Genomic DNA, 24975 nt, shown 5'->3' with positions numbered 1-24975 from the left:
CGCCGTGAGGGCGGGCTCGGCCGGCGGCGGGACGAGCGAGCGGCGGAGCCGTCGCCCCGAGGGGGCACCAAGATGGCGGCGGCAGAGCAGCGGCTGGCCTGGTGGGTGCGCTGCGCCCCCCACCCCCCGTCGCCCCCCGCCCCGCAGGGGCGCGCCTCAGGAGCAGCGGCGGGCGGGACGCTCGCCCCGCGCTCCCACTGGCACGGCGGCGGCGCGCATGCGCCAGGGCGGGAGCGGGACGAGGCGGGCCGGGGTCTCAGTTCCTGCCCCGGCGAGGGGCCCGGGGCTGAGGGCTGGGCGGCGCCATTTTGTGCCGTTTGTCTTGCGGAGGGGAGGGGAGGGGAGGGGAGGGGAGGGGAGGGGAGGGGGCGGGGCGGGGCGGGGCGGGCAGCCCGGTAAGAGGTGCTGGGTTTGGTTTTACACAGAAAAGCACTACAGAGAAGTGACGTCATTTTAAGTCATTATTTTATTTTATTTTTTTAATGAGTGAAGGAGACGAAATTAAATCTTTCCTCGTGCCTTTCAAGGCAGTTTGGGAAGATGGGTGTTGTGTAAACTGTACACTGGAAGGGCTTCATCCCAAAGCAAAAGCACCGTTCAGATGGCAAGAGCTGTTTAAAAGACGATCTCCCTTTTATGAAGAAACATAAACAGGATGGCTGTGTTTTTTTTCTCTGAATTCTAGCTAATTTACTCTGGTGGGGTTTGATTTATGAACCTCTGAAGGCATATAACTACATCAGTGACCCTGTAGCCACATCTAGAATTTATACAAAGAATTAACTAAATAGTTCTTTTTGGACCATGAAGAAGGTGTTAACTACAAAAAACCACTAGGGAATTTGACACTGCATACATAGCCTCTCTGAGAAGGGAAGGGTGAAACGCTGTATAGATAGTCTCCAGTTTTTAATAATTAATGCTATTCATTGTTCCTTGGGGTCAGATTTGGCCTTTAATTTGTTGTATGTTGCAATGTTCTTATTTTGTTCTTTATTATCAGGGATATTCCACCAAAAAATGGCAGCGAAGTATTTTTCTCACATGAAATTTATGAAAAATACTCATTGGCTCCAAGCCTGTCTGAACTATGGAATTTATCAAACAGGTATATTTTGTTATAATTTTATGCTCTTTGTAGTTGTTCTTTTGAATTTATACATGGTCTTATTGTTTTGCGAGCATACTGTATGTTACCGGCTGTGGAATGATTTGGTGATGGCTGTGTGGGGCAGCAGCTGGGCTGTGCCTTTCCTGATGTGAAACCACACAAGGGAGGTGAGTTTAGGTTGGGACCTCTGGTCTTTACTGTCTTGGAGAATGGGGCTTATATTTTTGGGAGGGTTGTTTTGTTTCGGTGTTGGATGCATGTGTGGGTTTGATTTGGCGGTTTTTTGATGTGTTTTTTTTTTTGGCTTGCTTTTGCATACCAAAGAGGGCTGAAGCACTCAGTCATGATAAAGAGTCTGTAACCCATGAACCAGACCTAACTCTTTCTAACAATTGTTGTCAGTCTCTTGTCTTCTCACTTTGTAGAAGGCTGATGCTTCTATACATTGAAATCCTTTTTACTTGCGTCTTTTGGAAGTACCTAGCACTGTTTACATAGAACCAACCGCATGTTAGCTGCAGTGGAGATTCAACTAATTCCTTGGATAATCAGAAAACCATATAGGCTGTTAGCTGAAGGATGTGAAGTGAAATGCTGTGGACGCAAATCATTTTGGCATAGATAGTACTATGTACTGCTGGGTTTCAAAAGCTGGAATATTGTATTTAGGCTGTTCCCTTGTTTGTTTGTTTTAAGAAAGCCTCCAGCTGCTAGGGAGATGGAACTGAAAGCTGCCCTTGATGGATGAATATTCACATAATGGAAAATGGGGATTGAAACTCAGGTAGCTGTTGTGCTCTAAGTGAGGAAATTAGCACGTGGAGAAGTAATTTGTTCCAAAGGGAATTGCTCTGTTTTCATTAACTGATACTGAAAACATGCTTTGTAGAGGAATAGATGTCTCTCCATATCCTACATCTTTAGCTAGAGAAAAGGATTTAAGTGTTTTGCTGGGTTTATCTATGTTGGAATAACCATCCTTGTGCTGACTGAGATGAGCACAATCCTCACAGGGTATTATTTGATGCTGCTGTAGGATTCTTCCATTCGATGAGGTTAAAAAAAAAAAGGGGGGGAGGAGGGGTTTGGAGAATACATGACTGTACTTAGGAGTGTGATTACATTCAGTTGTGTATGGTAGAAGAGGGTTTATACTTGGAAAGAGGTTGCAATCAAAAAAATTGGGATATCAGTGGAACTGGGTTGAGTGGCCATCATCAAGAAGAAGAGAAATGTAACCTGTTGGGGTAAATATGAAAGTAAAAGCTGGAGGAAGCATGTCAATTTGTATATTGGGGTTTCTGATAAATATTTACTAAAGCGTATGTTCTCTCAACATAGAAAATGTAAAGACAGGTTGCTGATAAAATGAAGGAGAAAAATTTAAGCCGTCAGCTTAAATAAAGTATAATGCTGTAAATATGGACAGAAAAGCTCTGTCAGATTATTTTGGTTTGCACCCTGATGAAGATTGTGACAGCACTGCATACTGAAATGATCTTGATGTGCTGCCATTTCATTCAGTGCTGAATATAGCCAATTTAAGCTGCTAGAATTTCTTGACATTCTTACATTGGCATATCTGAGTCAGCATCTTGTTGCTGCTGCAGCTTAATTAAATTTGCCAGTTTGTGCCACAAGGATGGACACATTCTCATATTCAGAGAGACAGCTGTGAAGTATTATTAAGAACTGTGGACGTGGTACTGTTGGGTTTGAATAACTCTTGAGATGTTTTCTCCTGCTGAAACTATCTTAAAAATATGCTTTTTCCAAGATCAGCAGTTAATGTTCATTTTGTTAACTTTAAGTATTTGCTTTCTAAAAACCACTTATTTTAAATAGAGCAGGGCTAAGCTGGTCTTCACATACCAGGGTTGTTTTAAGAACCAGATTTATAATGTTACTTCTTTGTTGTTGTGAGGGATGCTAACACTCCTTACCTTAGCCCAGTGCCGTTTTTGGCAAATAATTTTAGCACTGTTCAGAACTGAAAATGAAACTTGTGTACTCTATTCTTAGCAAAAATCTTTAAGGAGATCTGGAATTCCTATTGTTACAGTTAAGTAGTTTTTCATTTAATTTTTTTCACAAGGAAAGAAAGGCTTTTTCTATGCAGTCTTTCCCCTTTACTGACATAACGTCGACTCATAAGGTAGGCCCTCTCTGAGTGCAAATTTTCTGAATAACACGCATCAGATAATGAGGAAATGTTGAGGCTGTCATTTCATTGATGTGTTTCCAGAGCAAAGAATCAGAGTTTCATATATAGCTTTTAGTCTCAATATTCATTATACAAATGAATATATACACCTTTTAAAAAGAAGATAAAAACCCTTTTTTTGGTCTTGAAATCAATGTCAAACCTGCTGTTGGTACTAAGGATTAGTCTGATGGCCCGGGTGAAGTTTCAGAATAAGAAAATTCCTAGGACTTAGGCTAGGAATTGGAATAGTACAATATCACTTGGTGCATTTTGCTGAATTTGAAATTTAATCTTGCATGACTGTCTTTATTAGTTCTGAAAAATATTACTTTTCATGTGAAAAGCATAAGTTCTTTCGCTTATTACTTTTCTTTCAGAGTGGCAAAGAAAAATGTGGAGGTATTGGCAAACTCTTCAGAAAACAAACAGAGTTGTAACATACAGGCTGCAGATCCACTTGAGGTGGATGCTAAATCCACAACTGGTGATCATCCTTTACCAGAACCTAGACTCCCCTATCCATTTACTTCTTGTTTGACTGAGAAGGAGCAGAAAACATACTTATATCTGATGACTAAGTTCTCAAAAAAAAACAACCATTTTCCACTCAATGCAGCAAATCAAAGAGAATTACTCACGTATCTGGTAAGCTGTATGTGTAGATTCATACACACATGAATATCACAGAGGAGAGTCCTACAATGTAGCAGAAATGTTTTAAAATTGAATTTGTCATAACTCCCTTTTAGTATGGTATTATGAGTGGCAATAAAGGTTTAAGGTATTTGGGGTAACATTTTTAAATAAATGGAAAGTGTTTTTTTTAATTGAAAGCTATTGCCATTTTTTCTTTTTAGCAGGAGTTAAATGTTTCATGTTGGTTGGTTGTATAATTTTAGCTGAATGCTATATATCGTAATTAATCAGTAAACGTTTTAGAGCCATTGCATTTGGTATCCTATGCTTCCTTGTAAATGTCGTTTCCTTTGTTTGGTACTGTATCTGTGGGAAAGTCTTCTCTGGGCAAATCAGTATGTACTGCGTTGTTATTTACACTGTAATTGTTTATTAAGTCAGAGCTCAGATAACCTCACTTCGTCATGTAAACTTGCTCCAATAGTGTCTTGTAACCCCTCTCTTTTTTTTTTTTTTCAACCACCAATGCATGGTCAAAAAGAGCTTGCTCTGTTTTCCTTTGTTTTTAAAGGAAGTGAGCCTAATCTTGCAAACTTTTTTTGCCTCTTTTAACTTGTGAAACTGGAGACATGCGGAGACTTGCCAGATTGATCATGAAATGGAATCTGTGCTCTTCCTCATACCCATTGCCTGTGCTACCTCTCTGGAAATTTTGCTGTTTACATACCTAGTCTACAGGAGTCCACTGTGACTTAAAAATGAGAATTGTTTTTTCCCCTCCCCAGCAAATGAAAGAAGCAGTAAACAATGAAGTTGCAGAATTTATGAAATTTGCTCAAAATGCTGCAAAAAGCTGCTCCCAAGACTACGATAACATCTCTGAAGATGCAGTACTTTATACTGAGGTAATTGTCAGTGCCGTTTTTAATTCGTACCCTTCTTAAGCAATCATATTGAAATCACGATTAAGATACATACACACTGCTCATGGGATGTGATGTTCCCAGAACTTCTGCTGATTCCATGTCTGGTTGAGACATGGAATTCCACTTAGGCTGTCCAGCGTGACTTGGCCCACAGTTCAGATGTAGTCAGTAAGATATGACAGAAGTGAGGTCATTGAATGCAATACTGTAGAAAGGTATGGTAAGTCGTCAATGTGAGATCTTCCTATTGGGAAGGAAAAAATCATTCCTTAAGTGCGTTTACATTGACAATCTGAAAATAAACATACACTACTGGAGCACATATTGAGCAGAATGTTAAGCTTTCCTCCGAAGTAGTATGTTACAAAGTCACTTTAATCAGAGGTTAATCAGGTCTTAATCATAACCATCTGCAAGTTTATGCTGTGTTAAATATCCAGTTTGACAATTCTAAAATCAAACGTGACTACAATTTATATATCATTCTTGGTTTAATAACACATTTTGGGAAAAGAATTCCAGAATACAGATTTGATTAACTTTCCCATCACTAGGTTGACTTTCTGTTGATTTTTTCCACATAGTGTCACACTTTAATTAAAGTGGCCTAGTTAAATACTTCTTGCGAAAATTTGTCTGTTCTAGTAAGTACCATATCACTTTATTTTACAGAATAAAACAGAAAAATAAATGTCCTTGTTAGAGAGTAGAAAGTATAGTTGAAGTCGGAAGGATTGCTTTTATTTCATGAGAATGCTTTATTTTGTGGGTTTTCATGTACAAGATAATTTTTTTCTCCCATTAACACAGTTTGGAAACGTGATGACAAAAATCGTGCTTTAAAAAAAACGGGGGATTTATGATTTTTTATCTTACAGTTTACAGCTATCTTAAGCAATAATAATCAATCTTAACTTCTGCTCAGAACACGCCTCCAAACTTTGACAGTAATCTGCTAGATATTTCTGTATTCTCTACAGGAAGAATATTGAAATGGAAGTATGGCAGTTGCAGGAAATAAATTTATTGAAATTCTTATGAAAGACACAAATGCTTAAAGGTTTTGTTTGTTTGTTTGTTAGGAATTATTCAGTGCTTGTATTGGACACGTGAAGAAGTTTCCTGAGTTTTACACACTCCAGGAGATCATGAGTATCATGGGAGGAAAATTTAACACACAGTTGACCTTTAGGCTGGAAAAAACTCTTCTTGTAATGGTAATATCCTACATATACTTGTTGTTCTGTTGTTATTCTCAAATAAGTGTATTTGTATCCGAATTGTGTTATGCCAAGATTGAATTTGTTATAAGTAATATCCAATGCTTGGTTTGGGATTAGAACTCAGTGAAAAGCATTTGAGTAAAAATAATAAAATTATTCTTGGCAGTAAGGCTGTTAACCCCCTTCATTGTATGCTTACAACTAAAAATTGTATGTTAATAGTACTTTTTTTCTTCTTCTTAACGTAACACTAACTCGCACCTGCATAAATTCTTAATATCTTTCATTACAAAAATGTTGGGTCATCATGATTTCAGTTAAAGTTGTTTCCTGGTATTGCTCTATTTTCGTTAAGGGCACAGCAAGATATGGTAAAGCATATTTCCCTACCATGCCTGTTCAGCTGCCCACAGATTATAAAACTGTTACATCTTTTATAACTCCAGATAAAAAGGCTTCTATTATGCAAAATGTAAGTAACCTTTTTATTGTGATTTTTATGGCATATATTGTAGTGAAGAGTGATTTGTTTCTTCTTATGTGGCAGCATTAAGTTTCATCATTTTCGTCTTCATCTTACACATACTGTAGCATAGAAAAATGTACTGTGTTGTTACTTGTGTAGTATTTCACGTATAGCAATCATACCATCTTCTTTGAAAATCAGCTTATGGCATTTTTGAGCTAGTGCCTCATGATGGGACTTCGCTTTTCTCTCTGTGAAATATTAGAGAGGCCCTTTAATTAGAATACATTGTGAAAGCTAGATAGAATTGTTTATTATTGTTCCATTTAAATTCTGCTTTGCAATTATAAAGCTGGGGTGTGGGTAGGGGGAGGAGGTTGGGTGAAGGTTTCTAATTTAAGCAGTTCTGACAATAAGAAAAAATACTTTAGACTGTTTAGTTTTCTGAAAAGTGGATTACATTTCCTTAACCTGGAAATTTCCTTTGCTAAACAGCATAAACTCCATGTCTGAGTTGAACAACTTTTCCATTCCACCTCGTTGTTAAGTACCTGCTGTTGCTGTTTGTGTTCATCCTCAGAGAAAGTGGATTAGTGTTTTCATTCTGTATAATTTGCTTAGTTTCACTGTTTATTCCAGATAGTTTGCTATCCACCTATTTAAGGATTTTTTTTCACATATCAGAAACCAACCTCTCAACAGAGACAGTGCAATTGCAAAGACGTTTGTTGCTTAAGAAAGCTGCGGAGGTGACACAGGAGAATGATTTACCATAGAAGGTGTTAGAGCTGTAAACTACTATTTCTCAGGTTGTCTCAGGTGGCAGAAAAAAGAATATGGCTAGATGTTCTCTCTCATGGCCCTTAGGGCTCCTGTGCTTCCATTATCTCCACAGTTCTTAATTGTTCTTCTTCCACCTTGTGAGCATGCTCAACCTCCTCCTTTCATGGGAACCTGTATTCATAATTTTTCTACTTCTGTCATCTCAGTTTATATTCTTCATATTTTTATATTTAAGGTTCTTTAGAGGTAATTTGTATTCAAACAACTGTGCAGTTTTAATTGTGCTTTACTGTTAGACTGCTTTATGATGCTATTACTTATATGAACGTCTGTAATATATGTTAGAATGAATGTGTTGTTTTTTCTTCTACATTGTGCTCCTATATTTTACTATCCTCCAAATTCCTGTTTGACCTAGTAATTCAGATTAGTAGGAATTAATAGAAAGATACAAGATAAGACATTTTTTCTTATGCTGCAAGGTGGAACTGTAGGATTCAGACAAAAACCTTAAGGAAAGGTTTTGTGTTTTTTTTTTGTTGTTTTGTTTGTTTTTTTACTTTTTCCTTTGATTCTGGTCGTATTTGGGCTTCTGTAAGGGTGGAAGTTAATCTATGTTTGTTGTTTGTTTGGTTTTGAATTTAAAATTCTATGCCTTTCTTAAAAAACTTTTCAATTCTAACTTCTTCTGTTTAGGATATTAGTTCAGATTCAAATGCAGAAAAACTTGCTTTGAAATACTCTCCTCAAGTTGTTTTAAGTAATCAGTCATTATTTACTTTGCTGAATAACCATGGACTAAATTACAAGGAACAGTGGGAAATTCCAGTTTGTGTTAAGATGATCCCTGCTGCAGGTACAGTATATTTTTTTCCAAAAACTACATTTTTGTCCACGAAGTCTTTTATATATTCTCATAATCTGTTTTCAGCTGATTGAAGAGCAAGAAATCAGTATGTCAAGTAAAATCAACTGAGGGAAGGGAGAACATAGTCTGGTTTAGTTTACACAATAATAAAATAGTGTAGTTTGGGTTAATGAAAATCATAATTGTAATTCTAAGTTCAGCTTCTTAACCCTTTCTGAAGAAGCTGCCCTCTAGAATGTAGCTGTAAGTTTCTCAAGTGCTTACATGTTTTTAATTTAAAAAAACTAACAAAGCAATAAAATCTGGCTGATTCAGTTCATACACCTTAAAGGGTAAAAATCTGAAGTAAATGATTTTCAGGTGTAATCTGGTAATGAGTCATATACCTATGCTTTTTAAAAAACAATGGTAATTTAAGTGCAGTTATCATAAAAAATAATTCAAAAAATCCATTGATATAGAATGCCATCTGTTATCAAAGAGGAAGGCTAATAGCAAGGGTATGTCATAGATTTCTACACCTCACTCTCCTTGTTACTGAGAATAGTAATAACCGCTATAGGTATGGCCATTAACGTTGGGTTTGGAAAGAGGCAGCTATTTTCCAGTTGGGAAAAAAAAAAAAGTCAGCTAAATGTCCTTTTGCTTCTTAAAACTGTAAACTCTGCTCCTTGGTAAGAAAACACTGCCTGGTGCTGTTAATACTATCAAGTGAACAGGTTTCAATAAGATAAAAAGAAACTCTGGAGTTTTATTTAAATAAAAAAGAATAAGAGCAAGTGCCTTCTTGAATTAAAAGGACCAATTCAGATCATGGAATAATGAATGTACTCCATGAACATTCATTATTTATTCATTTTCCCAATCGCAACGAAAAATGTTTTGAATAATCATCTGAATACTATACTTTTGTCAAGCACCCCATCAGTAATTTGAATATAGACTGCCTCTCTTGTTACCCCTTTTTTTTCTCCAGTATGAGTATTAGTGATGAATATTATCTTGAAATGTCTGTTGTGTGTACTTCACACAGATTTGTATGGCAAACTCTTGGATAATAGTAGCTAGCAAATATCTGCACATTTTACAAGTTTTTAATTTTTCTGCCAAAACATTTAAGTACTTTATCTGTAATGATGTGCCTGACTCCTTTCATACCAGCTTTATGGTTTTTAAGCTTAACTTTTAGATTCAAAGTTAACAGCCAGTGGGGCGCTGAGAGTGTGTTAGCATTACATAATGTTTCTTAAAGGGTTTCTTCTTTGTATCCGTTGCCCACTCCCCTCACCCCCACATTTTGCATTAATATTTTTATTTCTAAGATTCTTAATTCTAAGATTTTTCTAAAACAGAGATAGTGTGGCCCACCTGTGCCATTCATTTCTGTGTAATATTGGCCTGGGTATTGCTTTTGGATTTGGATGAATTTACTAATGATGTATATGTAAGTTGTAAACAAAAGAGAGTGGGGCAGCAGAGCCCTAATCTAGTTACTGGGTAGAAGAAATTTAAACTGCAGCCATTACTTTAATGTGATATGAAGAATCGTGAATCTTTAATTCTTACTTAGAAATTCTCTATGTAGAATTGCATTTAAAACGTAATCAACTGTTAATGTGTTCTGTATTGCTGCTTCAGGATGATCATAATTTGCACTATATCTGGACATACTTTTATTTTCCATTGATAGTGAATGAGAGTGTACTTTCTCATCTAGTGTGAATGTGGAACAGATTTGAACATATTTGGAAGTTCAAAGATTTATTGTTTAAATTGTACAGTGGTCTTTTTTTTCTCCTTCCTTTTAATACGAACTCAATGACTTCCCTTTTTTGAAAAGATAGCAAACCAGCTAAAGTGGTTTACATTGACTCACCTCTTCTGAAAAAGGAAATGACAGTAAGAGAGAGGAACCAAGTCTTCCATGAAATTCCAATAGATTTCCTAGCATCTAAGAAGTCTTACGTTTCAGTTTCTGATGTTTTGATGGACAAACCAGCTGAGGACAATCTACTTCAGTGGGAAGTACGTAGCTTCACATTTTGTTTGGGTAAAACAAAATGAAACAAACAAAAAAAAAACCTACTAGGTTATAGTTCCTAAGTTACTTGTTGTGTCTTAATAAAGGCAAGTTTAGGTTTCCTGTTGACAGTTTTTCTGCTACTGGGGTACAGGCTCTGTCTTTAAAGACGTCTGTCTGTCTAGTTCCTTTAAATGCTTCTATTTTGTCTTCAGCTCAGATTTAATGTTTACTTCTTTAAAATATATTTTGACTGGTTTGTTTAGGAAGTAAAAGTTCTATGGGCTTTTCTTCTCTTTTGAAAGGCCTTTCAATACCTATGGTTTAAGATATTCCACATGAAACACTGGCATTTTTTCATTAACGGCCCCTGTCTCCCAACAGTCAAAATGTGGATAGTAGAACAGTTTTCAGGTTTCCAACTTGGCAGCGTCTCATTTGTGATTCATACATTCTATTTATTGGCCTGTTTGATTGTATTATATTTTTCTTTTTCTCCCTGTGTTAAGATGGCTTCTGATACCTGCGAATACAGGAAGATTCCTCTTCCAAATGACACAGGAATGGAGTTTGATGATGATGTTACAGAACTGGAAACTTTTGGTGCAGCTGTCAAACTCTCAGGGATTTCTAAAACAGAAAATACTTCTCCTACAGTTAGTAATGCTGGTAAAGTTTTGTCACATGACCTAAAATTAGGAAAGAAAAAGACATCCACTGTAAACAGTGAAGCTGAACAAGGAAGAACCTCAGTTTCTGAGCAAGGAGTTTCATCGTATTCCAACATGCAGTTTCCATCATGTGGTGTTCTATGCTTCAGCCCTGGAGAAAACTCATCTCATAAAAACTTTCAGTCAGAGGAGGTAGAGTTGAACAAAGCACAGCATGTCATGAATAAGAAAGTATCAGACAATGAAACAAAATTAAATACTTCATATAATGCTGTTAGTTTCAAGAAAGAGTCTGAGGCTGCACAAAAAAATGAGACATACACTCCTTTATGCAGTAGTGACACTGATGAAGATCGTTTGATAATTGATACAGAATGTAAAAACACTTATTCTTGCAAAACAACTGTACCAAACACTGTTTCTCGTACCTCAGCACGGACTTCCAAGTCACCTTCCCCCACCCAAAATCCATCAGCAAGTATGACTGATTGCTCAGAAGTCATCGATCAGGGAGAAAGTGCTTCCAGAATGCTAACAAGAAAGTTGTCCAAAGAATTTGATCCTGTTGGACAGATTTTGAAAATGCAAACAGAACTCCTTAAGTCACCTTCCCAAAAAGGTCATGAGCAGCCATTAGTGAGCTGTGATAGTTCTACTGCTATGCAAGCTCATGTGCCTCAATCTCCAAAGCCATCAGTGATCTCCCATGCAGAAACTTTGCCAAGTCCTGCCTCGAATCCCAGTGGCTCATCTAGGAATACCTGGACATGGCTTTTTCAGGGCGTGCCAAAGAGTAAGTAACAGTGTTCATAGGGTAGGGAGTAAAATTGAGACAGTTCACTAAAACTTAGGAGAAAAAACATTGTAATTCTTTTGTGTGAAGAAAATCCTAATAGTACTTCTGTTACATTTATTTGGATATGATTTTTTTAACAGTATCTTTACATCACTATCTAATCCTGAGGCTTGAGCTGTTTCAGTAACTAATAAATAGATGGCAGCTCTCAGTAGGCATTCATTCCAAGTATTTTTTTTGTCTCTTTATGTTGAGTGACTGTGACATAGAAAACAGCCTTTCAATTCTATTCGTATAGAATGGTCTGTTTGTGTAAGAAATACAATAAGTAGGATAAAATATGGGGGAGTATTTAATAATGTACTCTTCAGAAGCTACAGTAGACATTTTCCAAAATCATTTAAAAAAAAAAAAAAAAGCAACTTCTTGTGCCTAATGAGCAGGCTTTTCACCCCCAAACTATTGTCAAACAAAAAAGCTAGTGTGAGAGGGGAAAAAAAGCTAACTAGCCTCATGGTGAAGTATATGCAAGTTTTGTCATTTTTAAATTTTATTTTTTCTATAGGAAAGCTGCCAGATGAACTTCAGATGCTTGCGGAAAACCCTTCAGAGTATAAAGCACCTCAGGATGGCAACCTTGTGTATAAGCTATTCAGTTTGGATGATCTGTTGTTACTTGTGCGTTGCAATGTGCAGAAAGTGAAGCCATTGCCACATTCCTATAAAAAGAAAAAAGATCAAAAGGTACAGCTTTTTTTGGTCAGGGTTTTTGGTTGGTTGGTTTAGATTTTTTTGGTTTTTACGTTGTGCTCAACTGGAATTTGTTCCTTTAGTATCTCGGATTCATGGTTCTTCATAGTACATGTGTTTTCCCTCAGACAATTAACACATTTGAATTGTAACTCTATGGTGTACATCTTTTTAAGTAAATATTTGCTCTAGGAAGAGAAGCAACTTTTTTTTTTTTAAACCCACTTGATTAGAACAGATAAATGTAGTTCTGCATTTCTTATTACAGCTCTATTTCAGTAATATGTATATATATAATTATACTCACATAAAATCAGTTTGAACTATTCTTAAAAGTTAATGCACCAATTAGTTTTTCACCAAACATTTTGAGGTTGTTTAGGATCATAAGTACATTGCTTGAAAAGACTATGGAATACATTTTAGCAAATTGCTTGTCTTAAGAGCTAAAATGCTTCAAGTACAAGTGAAATGTAAATATTCCTCTTTATATCAGGTCTTCGTTACATCAGGAGAAAGAAAGCTTATTCTGGAATTCTCAGTAATTCATTTTTTGTCAAGAGTCCTCACAATCATTTGACAAATGTGATCTGGCATCTCCTTCCCGAAAATACCAGAATGGTAGTAGGCAGGTATACATACACTCTGGGAGGTGTTTATACTCTTGTTGAAATAGAAATTGGTCTCAGTAGCCCTGATTACTTGTTAAGATTCTTTGCTCCGAATCTTATTTTGAAGAATTACCCTAGCTTTGCTGTCCACTGCATATAAAAGCCTGTGAATAGCTGCGTAGTTTTCTAATCAGAATTTGAGCACTGTTTATTTTTGAAAACAACTGCTGGAATTCAAGCCTTAGTTTGTCAATGGAGAGAGGCTTATATTTTCTCTGTTAAACATGCAAAGGTGAGATTCTGACAAGGTGAATAAATGGCAGAATTCTAGGAATGAGCAAATCAGTATAATTATGTTGTTTTCTTAAATTCCTGAAGAGGGCAGTAGAGCATAGAAGTGGGTACTTCAAAATAATACAGTCTCAATTTTATTTGTAAAAGCTTGCCTAGGCTTTTTTTTCCCCCCTTCCATTTCAACTTCCTTTAAATAGTGTCTCCATAGCCTTAAGCTCATAGTATGGGTTTCATAAAACATGAGCCATTACATGAAGTCCTTGGTGTAGTAGAAGAATATGATGATTATAAGTGACAAAATGTAGTTCAAGTGCTGTAATCATTTTTTTTGACGGTGCTGATTTTGCTTATATTTTCACTTTTGTAGATTGTTCCAATATTCCTGTTGCCAAAACTGGAATACCAAGCCTATTATGGTGTTGAAGCTCTTACGGAAAGTGAAGTATGTCAGATGTGGACAGAGAGTATGTTGCATTCTGCATGTTTATTTTATATTGGTAAGTTTGTGTTGATTTTTGCTTAAGAAACATGTATGTCTGAATGCTCATGGAATAACATGAGAAAAGTATTTATTACAGGTATATTCCACATGTCCTTATTTAGTTTCATTTTCTAATTTAGATCTTCACTTTCATCTTAAATAAGTTTTGTGTCTAAAATTTTTTCCATGTGGTGAATGAAGATATTTCAACTTTAGTTTTGGGTGGTTAGCATCCAGTAATGTTTTTTTCAATAACTGCATGTATTTGCCTTTCAAATAAAAATGTATCTATAACCCTGATTTTAATTTTCAGAAATTAGTTATCTTCATTATTTAATTTTTTTTTAGTCATATACAACATGAATTACTGTTATGTAGGGGCTGTAAAAATAACTTCTTTATGCGATATGTTCTATAATACGTTTTATCATTTTGTGAAATCGTTTTAAGTGAATTTGTTATCACATACCAAAAATGGTGAAGAACAGACCATCAGGTATGTGGTTTAGAGAATACTGATTTCTAAAGCTTTGAACCTTCGGTATGGGAAAGGGTCAAATGCTACTTGTTTCTCTTTTAAAACTGGCAATAATGTTTATACTTCTACACTGATAACATGTAGACAGATAAGAGAATGAGGAAAAGCAAACAAGGTAAGACTAGACCAAGTTTTGTCATTCAAAACTATGAGAACTTACAAGCTTTGAAAAGAGTATACTTATGTCTCAAAGTACTGAAAATCTTTTTCTGTTTTTGCAGAAAAGAGGAAAATACATAGCATGAGTTTATTAAAAACTTTTTGTAGCAGTTGTATTGCTCAGGAGCTTTGAACACTGGATGATCATACTTATGTGGCCACGTTTTCCAGATTTTCCATTGTCCATATCTAACTGATCCATGAAATTTTATTTCCTAATAAGTGATGTGACTTGAAACATACCTGTCATGGGATGGTCTTGATACTCTTTGTCCTGTATCATGCAGCAGATGGAAACAAAAGATAATGTAATAATGTCTATGAATGGGAAGTAATGTATATTCAATAAGAATGAAGTTGTAGAAAATCCTGTGTAGAAGAGATTACAGCCGTAAATCAGAGCACAGAAAATAAAAATACAATAAATTGGGGATTAAAAACTATGGACACGTTAGCAGAAACGTATCTTAGTGTAAAGACCATTTTGTGCAAAATCAAAACATAAACCAAATATTCTAGGAATTCAGTGTTATAAGGGTAACTTCCTTAGCAAACTTGCAGTAAAATATGCTGTATTCATGTTTGTACAATGATTCTTTTAGAAGTCAAAAAATGTTATGTCTAGTAGGATACGTACCGTTTTGTAGAGAAAAAAAATGGTATGTATAAAGAATTTGGCCAGATTATTTTACCAAAGTTTTTAATATATACATATCTCTAATACCAATTACCTGGTAATTAATAACATTTTAGAAGGAAACATCTGCAACAATTAAAGAAGTTAGCCAAAATGCATCTTAGATTACGTTTGGTGCTTGCTTCAGGGTGAGGGCAATCCTGTTTGTACAGTGAATGAATGTTCTGCAGCAGGGCCTTGTTTTCCTGTTGTAGAAAGATTTGTCTGTTTTTATGGTTGTTATGGTAGCAGTTGTGGCCTGTGGTTGTCTTAACCTTTCCACTTCTGCGCTGAATGACACATTTTGCTCTTGATGACTCATGTCAGAATGCTATTTTAGAAATGCTTGGTTCGTTCTTTCCTAATTTTTACTTTGCATCTTATCATGGAAGTATAAGGTTTATGGGAAATCAGATACGTTTTAAGCGATAGTTGAGCTGATTGAATCTCTTTGTCTGCTGTCCGCATTTATTGAAAGTTTTTTCTACTTTCTAATTTTGAAAGTAATAATTGATGTGGGTTCCCCCCCCCCCCCAAAATTCCTCACAAAGACAAAATAGTGATATACAAAGTTCTTCATTTCTAATTTATCTTAATGTACTCTACCGAAGCTTCTTTTTTTATTTATTTATTTTCTTTTTTGAGTAGAAGAACAGTACTAAACTGCACTGAAATTTAGCCCCTTCAAGAAAACTTTTTTATTAGCTTCTCCGGAGTCACAAGCAGTGTGAGGAAATCGGGAAACTTGTAGAGGCTGATGATTGGCTTACAGAGCGTGCAGGCTGAAAGAATGCACGTCTATCTAATCTTACATCAGTAACAGGATACTTAACATATGGCTTGGGTGCAGAAGTTTGCATACCGGTCACCCAGCCAACACCCCTTTACTGGGGCTTGCAGGAATGTAGGAGAAAAGAGTCTGTGTGCTGCAGGAGTTGTTCTGGCATTAGCAGTCACCCCTTCCTGGTTCAGAGGTTTCTTAGTCTCCGCTGTACTGTGCAGATTCCTGCTAACCATGAAACGGGCGTGGAGCCCTAGGCAGGCAGGCTTTGATAGACGAGCTTCTGACAGGCTCTCTGTTGTGCTCAGGAGAAAGTGTCCCTGAGGTTGAGAAACACTGGTTATTCCAGTCATGTTTGTTTATCAGCTCTTGGATGTGCTTCTTCTAGCAGCAAAACCTGGGATCCGTGTGTGTGTGTGTGTGTGTGTGTGTGTGCTTGTAGGAGTTAAAGTGGTACTCCTAGCATGTGGGGCAGGCCTCCTCCCAACTATTTAACAACAACTATATATATATTATTATTTTTTTTAAATGCTACATGAATGGACTCTGAGAATGTGATTAACTTTTGATACTGACAGAATATGTGGTTTATTCAGGTAGGCAGATTGGGGACTCTGGATTTTTGGTACCACCATGTAGTTTCTAATAGAGGTAGGTAAAATAGATGCATGGAAGTCAACATTAAGTTTTGTGAAAGAGCACCTACCACAGCTTTTAATAGGAAACTGTTGCCATGTTCTACTTCAGGCTTCTTTCTGCTATGGTTAAAAATGTTAAAAGGCAGCTGTAAAATTTTGCTTTTCAGCTGATGTTTTTGGGGAGCTGTGAAAAACAGTGTGGCAAGTGTCCTGGTTTAGTTAGACACTTCTTTCAAATTGCATGTTTTTTTTTCCTGAAACGCAAGTGACAATTCTCCAACAGTGATAATATCCCTGTATTACAGGCAGCTTAAAATAGGGTGAATGTCTCATTCTTGTTCATTATTCTGATGAGTGCAAGTACGAGTACTGCTATCATGTATTTGGGGTAAACAGAAAGACAGACTTGAACTAGTCATCCTCTTAGATCATACTACAATATGAAATTTTTAACGTGAAATATGACCTATCGTAAAGGAATTTTAAAATTAGCAATAGTAAAGACACAGACTTATTGCTCTTAAATTTACGTGAGGACATGAAAAAAATGATTAAAAACTGATTTTTACCATTAATAATGCGGTACCTAGAAAACTTGCCACCTTATTCAGATAGTTCTGAGACTATATAGATCTTAAGTGAACTCTTTAAAATTGAAGTTTTGAGTGCTTAGCAGACATCAGTGGTAAGTTGCTTAGGAGCTCTTGGATCTTGAAAGAACTTCTTCTCACAGTATTAGTAATCTTTTGTGTTGCTAGATGGAAAGTTCTTTGGACCTTGGCCAGTGCCCCATAATTGTCCGGTGTTCTTCAGTGGTATTACTCTGACTGAGGGAAGAATCTCATAGCTCAGCACAGTGACTCGGCAGTGCTGCCAGCTCAGGAGATGAGAGAGAAAACAGAAGTTTACCCATTGCCTCCTGTGTAAATTGCAAGATGTGCTATCAAGTAGAATTTTTGATTTCATATATTCTCAAAGAATAGACTTACAGTTTGTACAAAAGCAGAGATACTATTTTCAAACAGTGTGCTGTCCTCCTGATCGTAGAGCACATTGCTCAGTTGTTGCTTTAAGTCCCCTTACAACTCAAATAAATCCTGCATCTGCAAAGGGAAATAATCTCTGTCACATTTCCTAAATCAAGGACTTATATTTTATTTAATCAGTAAAAAAAAAAAAATGTGATAAGCTTTGCTGATTAAAAATGGAAATGCTTTGTCCCAGATATTATTCTTCAATTGGCATTAAGTGCCCAAGGATAGTTTACCTTCACCTAAATAAAATAATACTGACTTTTAAATAAAGATGATTTGAAAACTGATTGGAAAAAAGTACTTACTGTATGGATAACTTACTGAATGTCAAGTATTTTCAGTCAGTCACTTCTCAATTATAACATACAGTAATATAAATTAGGTATGAGTAGTTCATAGATTTTTTTTTTCCAGCTATGCTGTCAATGAGTTTAGAATGGAGAAGATTTTGATTTGACAAGACACTAATAAGGAATGGAGAACACTTTTTTTTTTTTTATAATGACTTCAAGTTTCTTTTTTTATAGTCAGCAATGCAGAATATTAGTCCTAGGTGCTTAGCCTTACACAAAATACTGATATCAAGGAAAGCAGCAAATGCACTGGTATTTAAAAGAAACCAGATGTCCTGGTGCCTTTTTAAAAATCTAGTAAACAGAGAGTTATTACTTGGTCATCTTACATCATATAACGAATTGCTGAATAATGTTTATCCTTGAATGTGAAATGCTTTGGCTTAGCAATTATAAATGTACAATTGAAGCATGTAGACTACCTACAAGAGCAAATTTGTAGCAAGGTAGTTAATTGTATTGAGCAGGTCATTTTTATTATGCTGCCTTTTCCTCATTCTCCTTGTGGGCACTGTAATAGAACAGTTTTCTGGGAAAATCTCAACATGAGAGGGAACTTCCCTTCATAAGATATAGTCACCACATCAGTGTACAAGCTATGGTAATTATCTCTATTGCTTATCAAGTGAAAATTCAGGCTAAACCATTCCCCTCAGGAGTTATTATAAAAATGTGTTGAGGAAAGCTTTGAATTGCTACTCTTAGCTATGTCAAAGATAAATAGTCTTTACCAATTTGCTATGAAAAAGGCCAGACTAGTAAGCTGTATTTTTTCAAAAGAGAAAAAAAAAAAAAGGCAAAGGTACAGAATCCTCAGAATATGAAATAACATGAATGTTCAGATAACATATCAAAATAGAAAAGGAAGTAAATTAAACACCGAGGTAAATTTGCCTTAAAAGATAAACTTGGGTGATCTGTACAGTGAGGAAGCCTAGTGTTAAGCATCAGAAGAATTTGAGAAGATACAAACAAGCTGACAAGATTAAGGCCACGGCAAAATGAAGTTACATTTGCTAGACCTCATGCAACATGTGAGATTTACTGGAATCATGGACATTTCCCTGATTTAGAAGACAGTCCAAATACAGTTACCCATAATTAAAAGCAACTGAACTGTACATTTTACTTTCAGGTACTGTGCAGTAAGTACTTTTCACTGCTCTACAGTGTGAAAGAGCAAAAATTTTTATTCCCTTTAAAATGCATTACGTCTGCAAATTATGCTTTTATATTTTTGTTCTGCCTTTTTGGAAAAAAAAATATATATTGATATTTTACAGGGCGTATTGATGCTTTTACATCAAAGCTTATTATGCTAGAAAAGATTTCTCCAGAAATTTTAAGAGAAAAACTTGGATTGATTAAGTGAGTATTTTTAGTAGTTCTTTAATAATGAATTTGAAATTCTAATTAGCCTTACAAGTAACTACTTCTCTATTTCTTTTCCTTTTTACAGGCCTGCAAATTCATTAAATATACTTCATCACATTTTGAAGAAAGTGTCTGAGTAAGTTCTCTATTCTTATTGGCAATATTTATTTGCATCATTATCCAAGTGATCCTATTTCTTCTGTAGAGTAGTTGTCTACTCTTTGATTTTGTGGAGGTTTTTTTTTGGATACATGAAATATTTTAGATTTTTTAGGTCTAGCACAGCATAATGTAATACCATGTAAAGTGTTCTTAGGGTTACAGTTTTTATGTAAATGATGCAAAATAATAAGAGCTTGATTTTTATGAAACACTTACTCAAGAGAGGAGACTGGACACTTCCAAGCTAATTAAACAGTCACAGGAGTAAGTTGTAATACTATGTATGTATGCTGACGTTTAGAACTTTAACTTTTTATTTTTTTTAGTCTTTTAACTTTATGTGTAGCAGTAACACTGACTGTTATGTTCCCTTCTGCTTAGTATAACAGCATACGTCTTTCTCTGTACACCATTGCAACCTTTGTTCCATTTCCTTCTTTTTTTTTATTTAGCTACTTCAGGGCTTTCAGTCTGCAAATTTCTTTACATGTAATTTTTTTCTTTTTGTGAAGCAATTTCCTTGCACTGTGTGAAGCATCTTAATTTGAATTACAGAAGAATTTTCCTGCGCTTTGTAATTTGTCACTAAGATTTTTTTATATGGGCAGTTGGTTGATGTTTATCTTCTTGAAAACCTGTTTAATCCTGTGTGTATAAAGCAATTCTGTTCTTTGGGTCTATCCATATAAGCATTATGCTTGGTAAGGTGCTGGTTAATTAAAATGTTACAGTTTGCTATAAGTGGGCAGTTTTCAATATATGCTTAAATGTTTTGTTGAAATATAACGTAAGTAACTGATGACATACATTGATGATAAATTTGTTCATTATAAGTATATTAGAAAAACATAAATCAGCAAGCGTTTATGAATACAGTTTAACTCACTCATTTTTGTCCATAGTCTTTTTGTAAAATAGGGACAGATAAGTAAATGTCTAAAGTTGCTTTGCTTCAGCATTAGAAACTTACTAGTTGTCCTGATCGAATGGTCAGATGAAGTGAAACAAAGAAACAAACTAATAGTGTTTTTAATTTTTATCTCTATCTTTTCAGTTTGCAGGAGGGCTCTTATCTATTGACTCATGCCGCAGGAGATTCATCAGTTGCAATCTACAAGAGTTCTCTTGACAAGGCAACGAGAGCATCGTATAACTTACATAAGGCCCATTGTGATTTGCCCACAGTACCTGCCACATTGTCAGTCCCTTGGGTGCCACTGGATCCCAGCCTCCCTTTGCCCTATCACATGAATCATGGCAGAGTGCCATGCACTTTTCCACCTGCACCCCAAGAATCCATGTGGAAACACAAGGTCAGTATCACACTTAATGGAAAAACAGACCAGCAGTCTTGAAATAATCTATTTTAATCCACTGGATGTAGCTGATGAAATTATCTGTCATCTTTGGGGGTATGAGAGATCCTTTAGACTTCTGGATCTACTGCCAAGAATAGGAATGCCTTTTCCTGAAAGGTATTTCAGTTGGGATTCATCTTAACTTTAAGCAGTATGGAAAAGCAATATTGGAGCTTGTTATACTTTCAACAAAGGGAAATGGAATACTTCGTAAAAATCTACCTCTGCACCAGGACAGGCCTCTTCAGTAGACTGCAGGACTCGTGCTGTAGAGTTATTGTCTCGCTAATGACTACAGAAGTATAGATGGTGAGCACAGCTGTAGACAGGTACAGTCAGGTGAGGTGAATTCTACTCACAGGGGTCTGTTCTATAAAACGTTATATTGAACTCTTATTCCAGTTCTCTTCTAATGTGTTTTTTAAAAATGCACCTTTTTCCCTGTTTGGCAAAGTCTTTTCAGAAAGGAGTTCTGCATTGTTAATGTGAATTAATTGTACTTTTGGACAGCAAAAATAATGTAGTATTTGCCTTAAATAAAAGGTTTGTAATTTTAAGGCTTTCAGTGCAGCTGAAGCAGATAGTGTTTCCATTTATAAGGATTTCCTAGTTTTGCTTCTGAGGGTGCTTTTCATTGATGTACTTTATCTATGGACATGTCAAAAGTAAAAAAAAAAAAAAAAAAATGTTTTCAGGCATTATTTTTTTTCCTTCTGGTGTAGATTTACTGATTTGTTGAAAGCCCACATGCTAACTATGCCTAGCTTAGTGGACTATGGGATACTTTTTATGCCAGTTGTATGTTTTACCTACATCCTGACCTCATATGAGGGCAAAACAGAGCAGTTTCTAATTATGTTGTGTGCTTTGGTTTCTGCCAGACAGAAATCCAGGCATGTGGGCAAGAAAGGAGCAGGAGTGGGCAGATCCCACTGGTGACAGGAAGACCAGTTGTGCCTGTCACCCAGTCCAGATGCGGCCTCTGAGGCTGGCTGGAATGAGAAGTAGAGGGCAGCTCTCTGCAGGTAGTTGTGTGTCTATGCTTAATAGAGATTTAAGATTATTAATTCTTCTTTTTTTTTTTTTTTTTTAAACGTGCCTAGATGACGGGGGTGAAAGGGCAGTCGGACACACCCTACGAGGGAAAGCCAGTAACTATAGAAACAAAAGGCAATCCGGCTAAGCCTGTTAGAAATGAAGGTGTGGCTACAAAGAAGCTGAAGAAGATTTACCGCAAACAAAGAATGATGAAGAAAAAGTGGAAAATGAAGTAAAATACAAGTGAAGTAGGAATAGCTGAGCTGTGCTAAGTATGGGCTGGAGAAGGACAAAATGAAACAAGAAATCTGAGGCTTTCTTGCAGTTTCAAAGGAGCCAGAACAAGCTGGCAGGAGAAACAGCTCCACAGCCATGTTTAAAACACTGAAACAGTCTATAAACCTTAACCCTTTCTTACCTCAGTGCATACATTCAAATGAAAATCTCAAATTCAGTCAGGTTTGTTTGTTGTTTTTTTTTTTTTTAAAGGCAAGTGTCTGCAGCTGAGGAAAGAGGAGAAATGTATATTCTGTCTCATTATTTCCACAGAAAAACTGCGTCATGAGGAATGAAGCAGTGGTTGATAGCAATATCTGATGTCAGACAGTAGCAAGAAAAACAACTTTTCAGTTTCCTTAATTCAAGAATCACTACGTATTTGTATTCTGACATTTTAAAACCATATTTTGCTTTATGTGATGTAAATAAGAGATTTAATTAGTTTATCATTTTAGCACAGTGTCTAACAATTTTTAAATTACATTAAAAAATACATTCTTTTTTAGGGTGGTGTAGCAGCTGAGTCTTGGGGAACAAAAGCTGTGCTTATTTGAAGACTATGTGCCATAAATCTGCACTAGGAAACTTAAAAGTACAGCAAAGTTTGAAATGGTTAAAGAGTACTTCTATGCTTCCCCAACACAATTCCCAAAAAGTTTGGATTCCAGCATGTCTTCAAAAATTAATATTGCAGTTTTTTACTATATTACTGAATGGCAGCAGCGTAAATCTTGTATCAGATTGCAGGTGGATATACTGTAGTGTTCATCTGAGGTATTAAGGTTTGCCTTACGTCATTTGATTAAAAAATCACCTGGACTGTACTGTGCCTCAGCAGTTCACTTAAAATTTACAGCCAGTCTGACAGACTGAAGTTAAGAAAAGGGAATATTTACTGTTTGTGAAAAGGCCAGTATAAAGCACGTTGTAAGCTATGATGCATCTGTAATTAACGTGATTGATTGTGAGGGAAGAGAGTATTAAAGCTATTCTATGATACTGACTTTAAGTGTTTCATGAAACAGAATTTCAACAGAAACAGTGCTTGAAATCGTGAAATGTTCTCAACTCTAGCTTTTGCTTTCTATTTTCTGAACTGCAGCCTAGGTCTTCCTTTATTAGGAGTAGTGATTGTAGAAGAGCTCACGAATTCTTGAAAGTTTCAAGAATGAAACCAGTGAATTCTTTCCCATTTTTGCCTTTTAAGTCACGCTACCATTTTAAAATGTCCGGGCCACTTTTTTTCTTTTTCTGAGTGATATTCTGGCTGTTTGTATACATGCTTATACTGCTAACATGTGAATCAAAGACCTTACAGGTTTCCTTCCAAGTGTTTTATTTGGGCAAAGGAAGATTACCTACTCTTGATATTATACTTTTTTTTTTTATCATGAAAGTAAAAATAAAACATTTAATTCGCTTACTGAGTTATACATGTTTGGAAATCCTGCAGACAGGTTCTTCTAAGCAAGTTTAAGCAATGAATGTACATTAAAAACTGTTCTTTGAGAAATACCAAGTATTTTCTGACTTTTGTCCCTGTATTATTTTTATTATTTTAGCTGTAGCAATATGTTATTGACAAGCTGAATTAGCGTAGAGCTGTTTGCACATTATCCCTGATTCAAAATCCTAAATCCATCTAGTGACCTCCCATGATAGGAATATTTTAGCTGTGAGTCATTTCTGCCACTTAACTTAGTCTGTGTGGGGAATCAAAGCAGTTTTCAGTGTGTATATACAAAATCTCCGTCAAGACTTGTGTGGAATTTAGCTTCTTGATACAGTTTCTTATGTTAGAAATGTGTGCTCGATTTGCCAGTCAATCCGTGCAGCTAAAAGGCTTTCTTCTATCTTTTAATGTTAACGTAACGATAGTATCCAAATTGTAGTTTATTATCCATTTAGAATATGTAGGGAATATGGAGTGTGTATACAACACATGAAATGGCTTTTTAATTCATTATTTTTTTTAATTTATTTTTTTTAATTTATTTATCTGTTTTGGATTAAGTGGCACTGGAGGAATTGGCTCTAAGGTAGGTTAGTTGTTTGAAAAACTGCTTTTGTTCACATAGCATGGGGTTTATTTTTTTGTGTCCTTTGTTGGGTAGAACACATGCTACCAAAAACTCTGGTCTTTTCATTTTGTCATGGCCATGCCAAATGTACCTTCATAAAGTTTATGCACAATTTACTATTTTTACAAGCCAGTTATAGCACAACAAGCTTTCTGTTATCAGAAAGGAATTCCTGTTCCCCATAGCTTTGAAGATGCTAAAATGAATCTTGGGGATATCCTCCAAGAGGAGGAATTTGAAATAACCAGCACAGAATGATATCACTTGGATAGCTCTTGGTTGCAATAGTAGGGTGGGTTTGTGTCTTATGTGTGTATGTGAATGCACTCCGAATCTGCATGGACTTGAAAAGTAAAGAATAGATTTTGTTCTGATAACTATTGCTGCTTCCTAGCTCAATATCGCAGCCTTTTCCTATGTCTGCCACATCCTGATAAGGTCTTAGTACATGAGGTTCTGTGGGAAGAGAGATGCTAGTTTTAACACCATGTGAAAACCAAATCTTGTCCTTTTAGGTAAGAGCCCGATACGGCATAAAGACAATATGTCCTTGATCATCTTGCTGCTGGGTATTCCTGTTTCCCAAAAGATGGCATTGCTTTTCAGCATCCTTGGTTTGGTGAATTTAAAAATGGAGGAATGTGAAATATCGTGGACTAAAA

At 36.0% G+C, this 24975-nt stretch overlaps 1 protein-coding gene across 4 annotated transcripts; it reads left to right on the top strand.

Moving 5' to 3' along the window:
• Positions 1-24975, top strand: ICE2 (interactor of little elongation complex ELL subunit 2). 4 transcript variants are annotated; one of them, XR_004779907.2, is made up of 16 exons: positions 1-101; positions 1004-1108; positions 3695-3962; positions 4739-4858; positions 5962-6096; positions 6458-6574; positions 8048-8207; positions 10060-10244; positions 10749-11703; positions 12272-12450; positions 13729-13858; positions 19305-19389; positions 19481-19531; positions 20612-20870; positions 22019-22412; positions 24829-24975. XR_004779907.2 is itself a non-coding variant. In XM_035554091.2 (15 exons), the coding sequence occupies exons 1-15, from the start codon at positions 73-75 to the stop codon at positions 22187-22189; spliced, it is 2949 nt and encodes a 982-aa protein (XP_035409984.1). In that variant the 5' UTR covers positions 1-72; the 3' UTR covers positions 22190-23650. The 4 variants fall into 4 exon arrangements, 3 of the variants coding, with proteins under 3 accessions (XP_035409984.1, XP_035409983.1, XP_035409982.2); XM_035554091.2 differs by lacking the exon at positions 24829-24975 and having other exon boundaries at positions 22019-23650; XM_035554090.2 differs by lacking the exons at positions 1-101; positions 1004-1108; positions 24829-24975 and adding an exon at positions 1130-1278 and having other exon boundaries at positions 22019-23650.

The sequence above is a fragment of the Cygnus atratus genome, chromosome 11 (genome assembly GCF_013377495.2).
Source record: "Cygnus atratus isolate AKBS03 ecotype Queensland, Australia chromosome 11, CAtr_DNAZoo_HiC_assembly, whole genome shotgun sequence".
Classification (NCBI taxonomy): domain Eukaryota; kingdom Metazoa; phylum Chordata; class Aves; order Anseriformes; family Anatidae; genus Cygnus; species Cygnus atratus.
The sequence above is the reverse complement of the archived record's forward strand: the minus strand, read 5'-3'. Positions and strand labels throughout refer to the sequence as shown.

Excerpts from the sequence above, each read along its gene's own strand:
- ICE2 (XM_035554091.2), top strand. The coding sequence starts at position 73 with ATGGCGGCGGCAGAGCAGCGGCTGGCCTG. Across the intron at positions 6,097-6,457 it reads AAAAAACTCTTCTTGTAATG|GGCACAGCAAGATATGGTAA; the intron begins GTAATATCCTAC and ends ATTTTCGTTAAG. Across the intron at positions 19,390-19,480 it reads GAAAAACTTGGATTGATTAA|GCCTGCAAATTCATTAAATA; the intron begins GTGAGTATTTTT and ends TCCTTTTTACAG.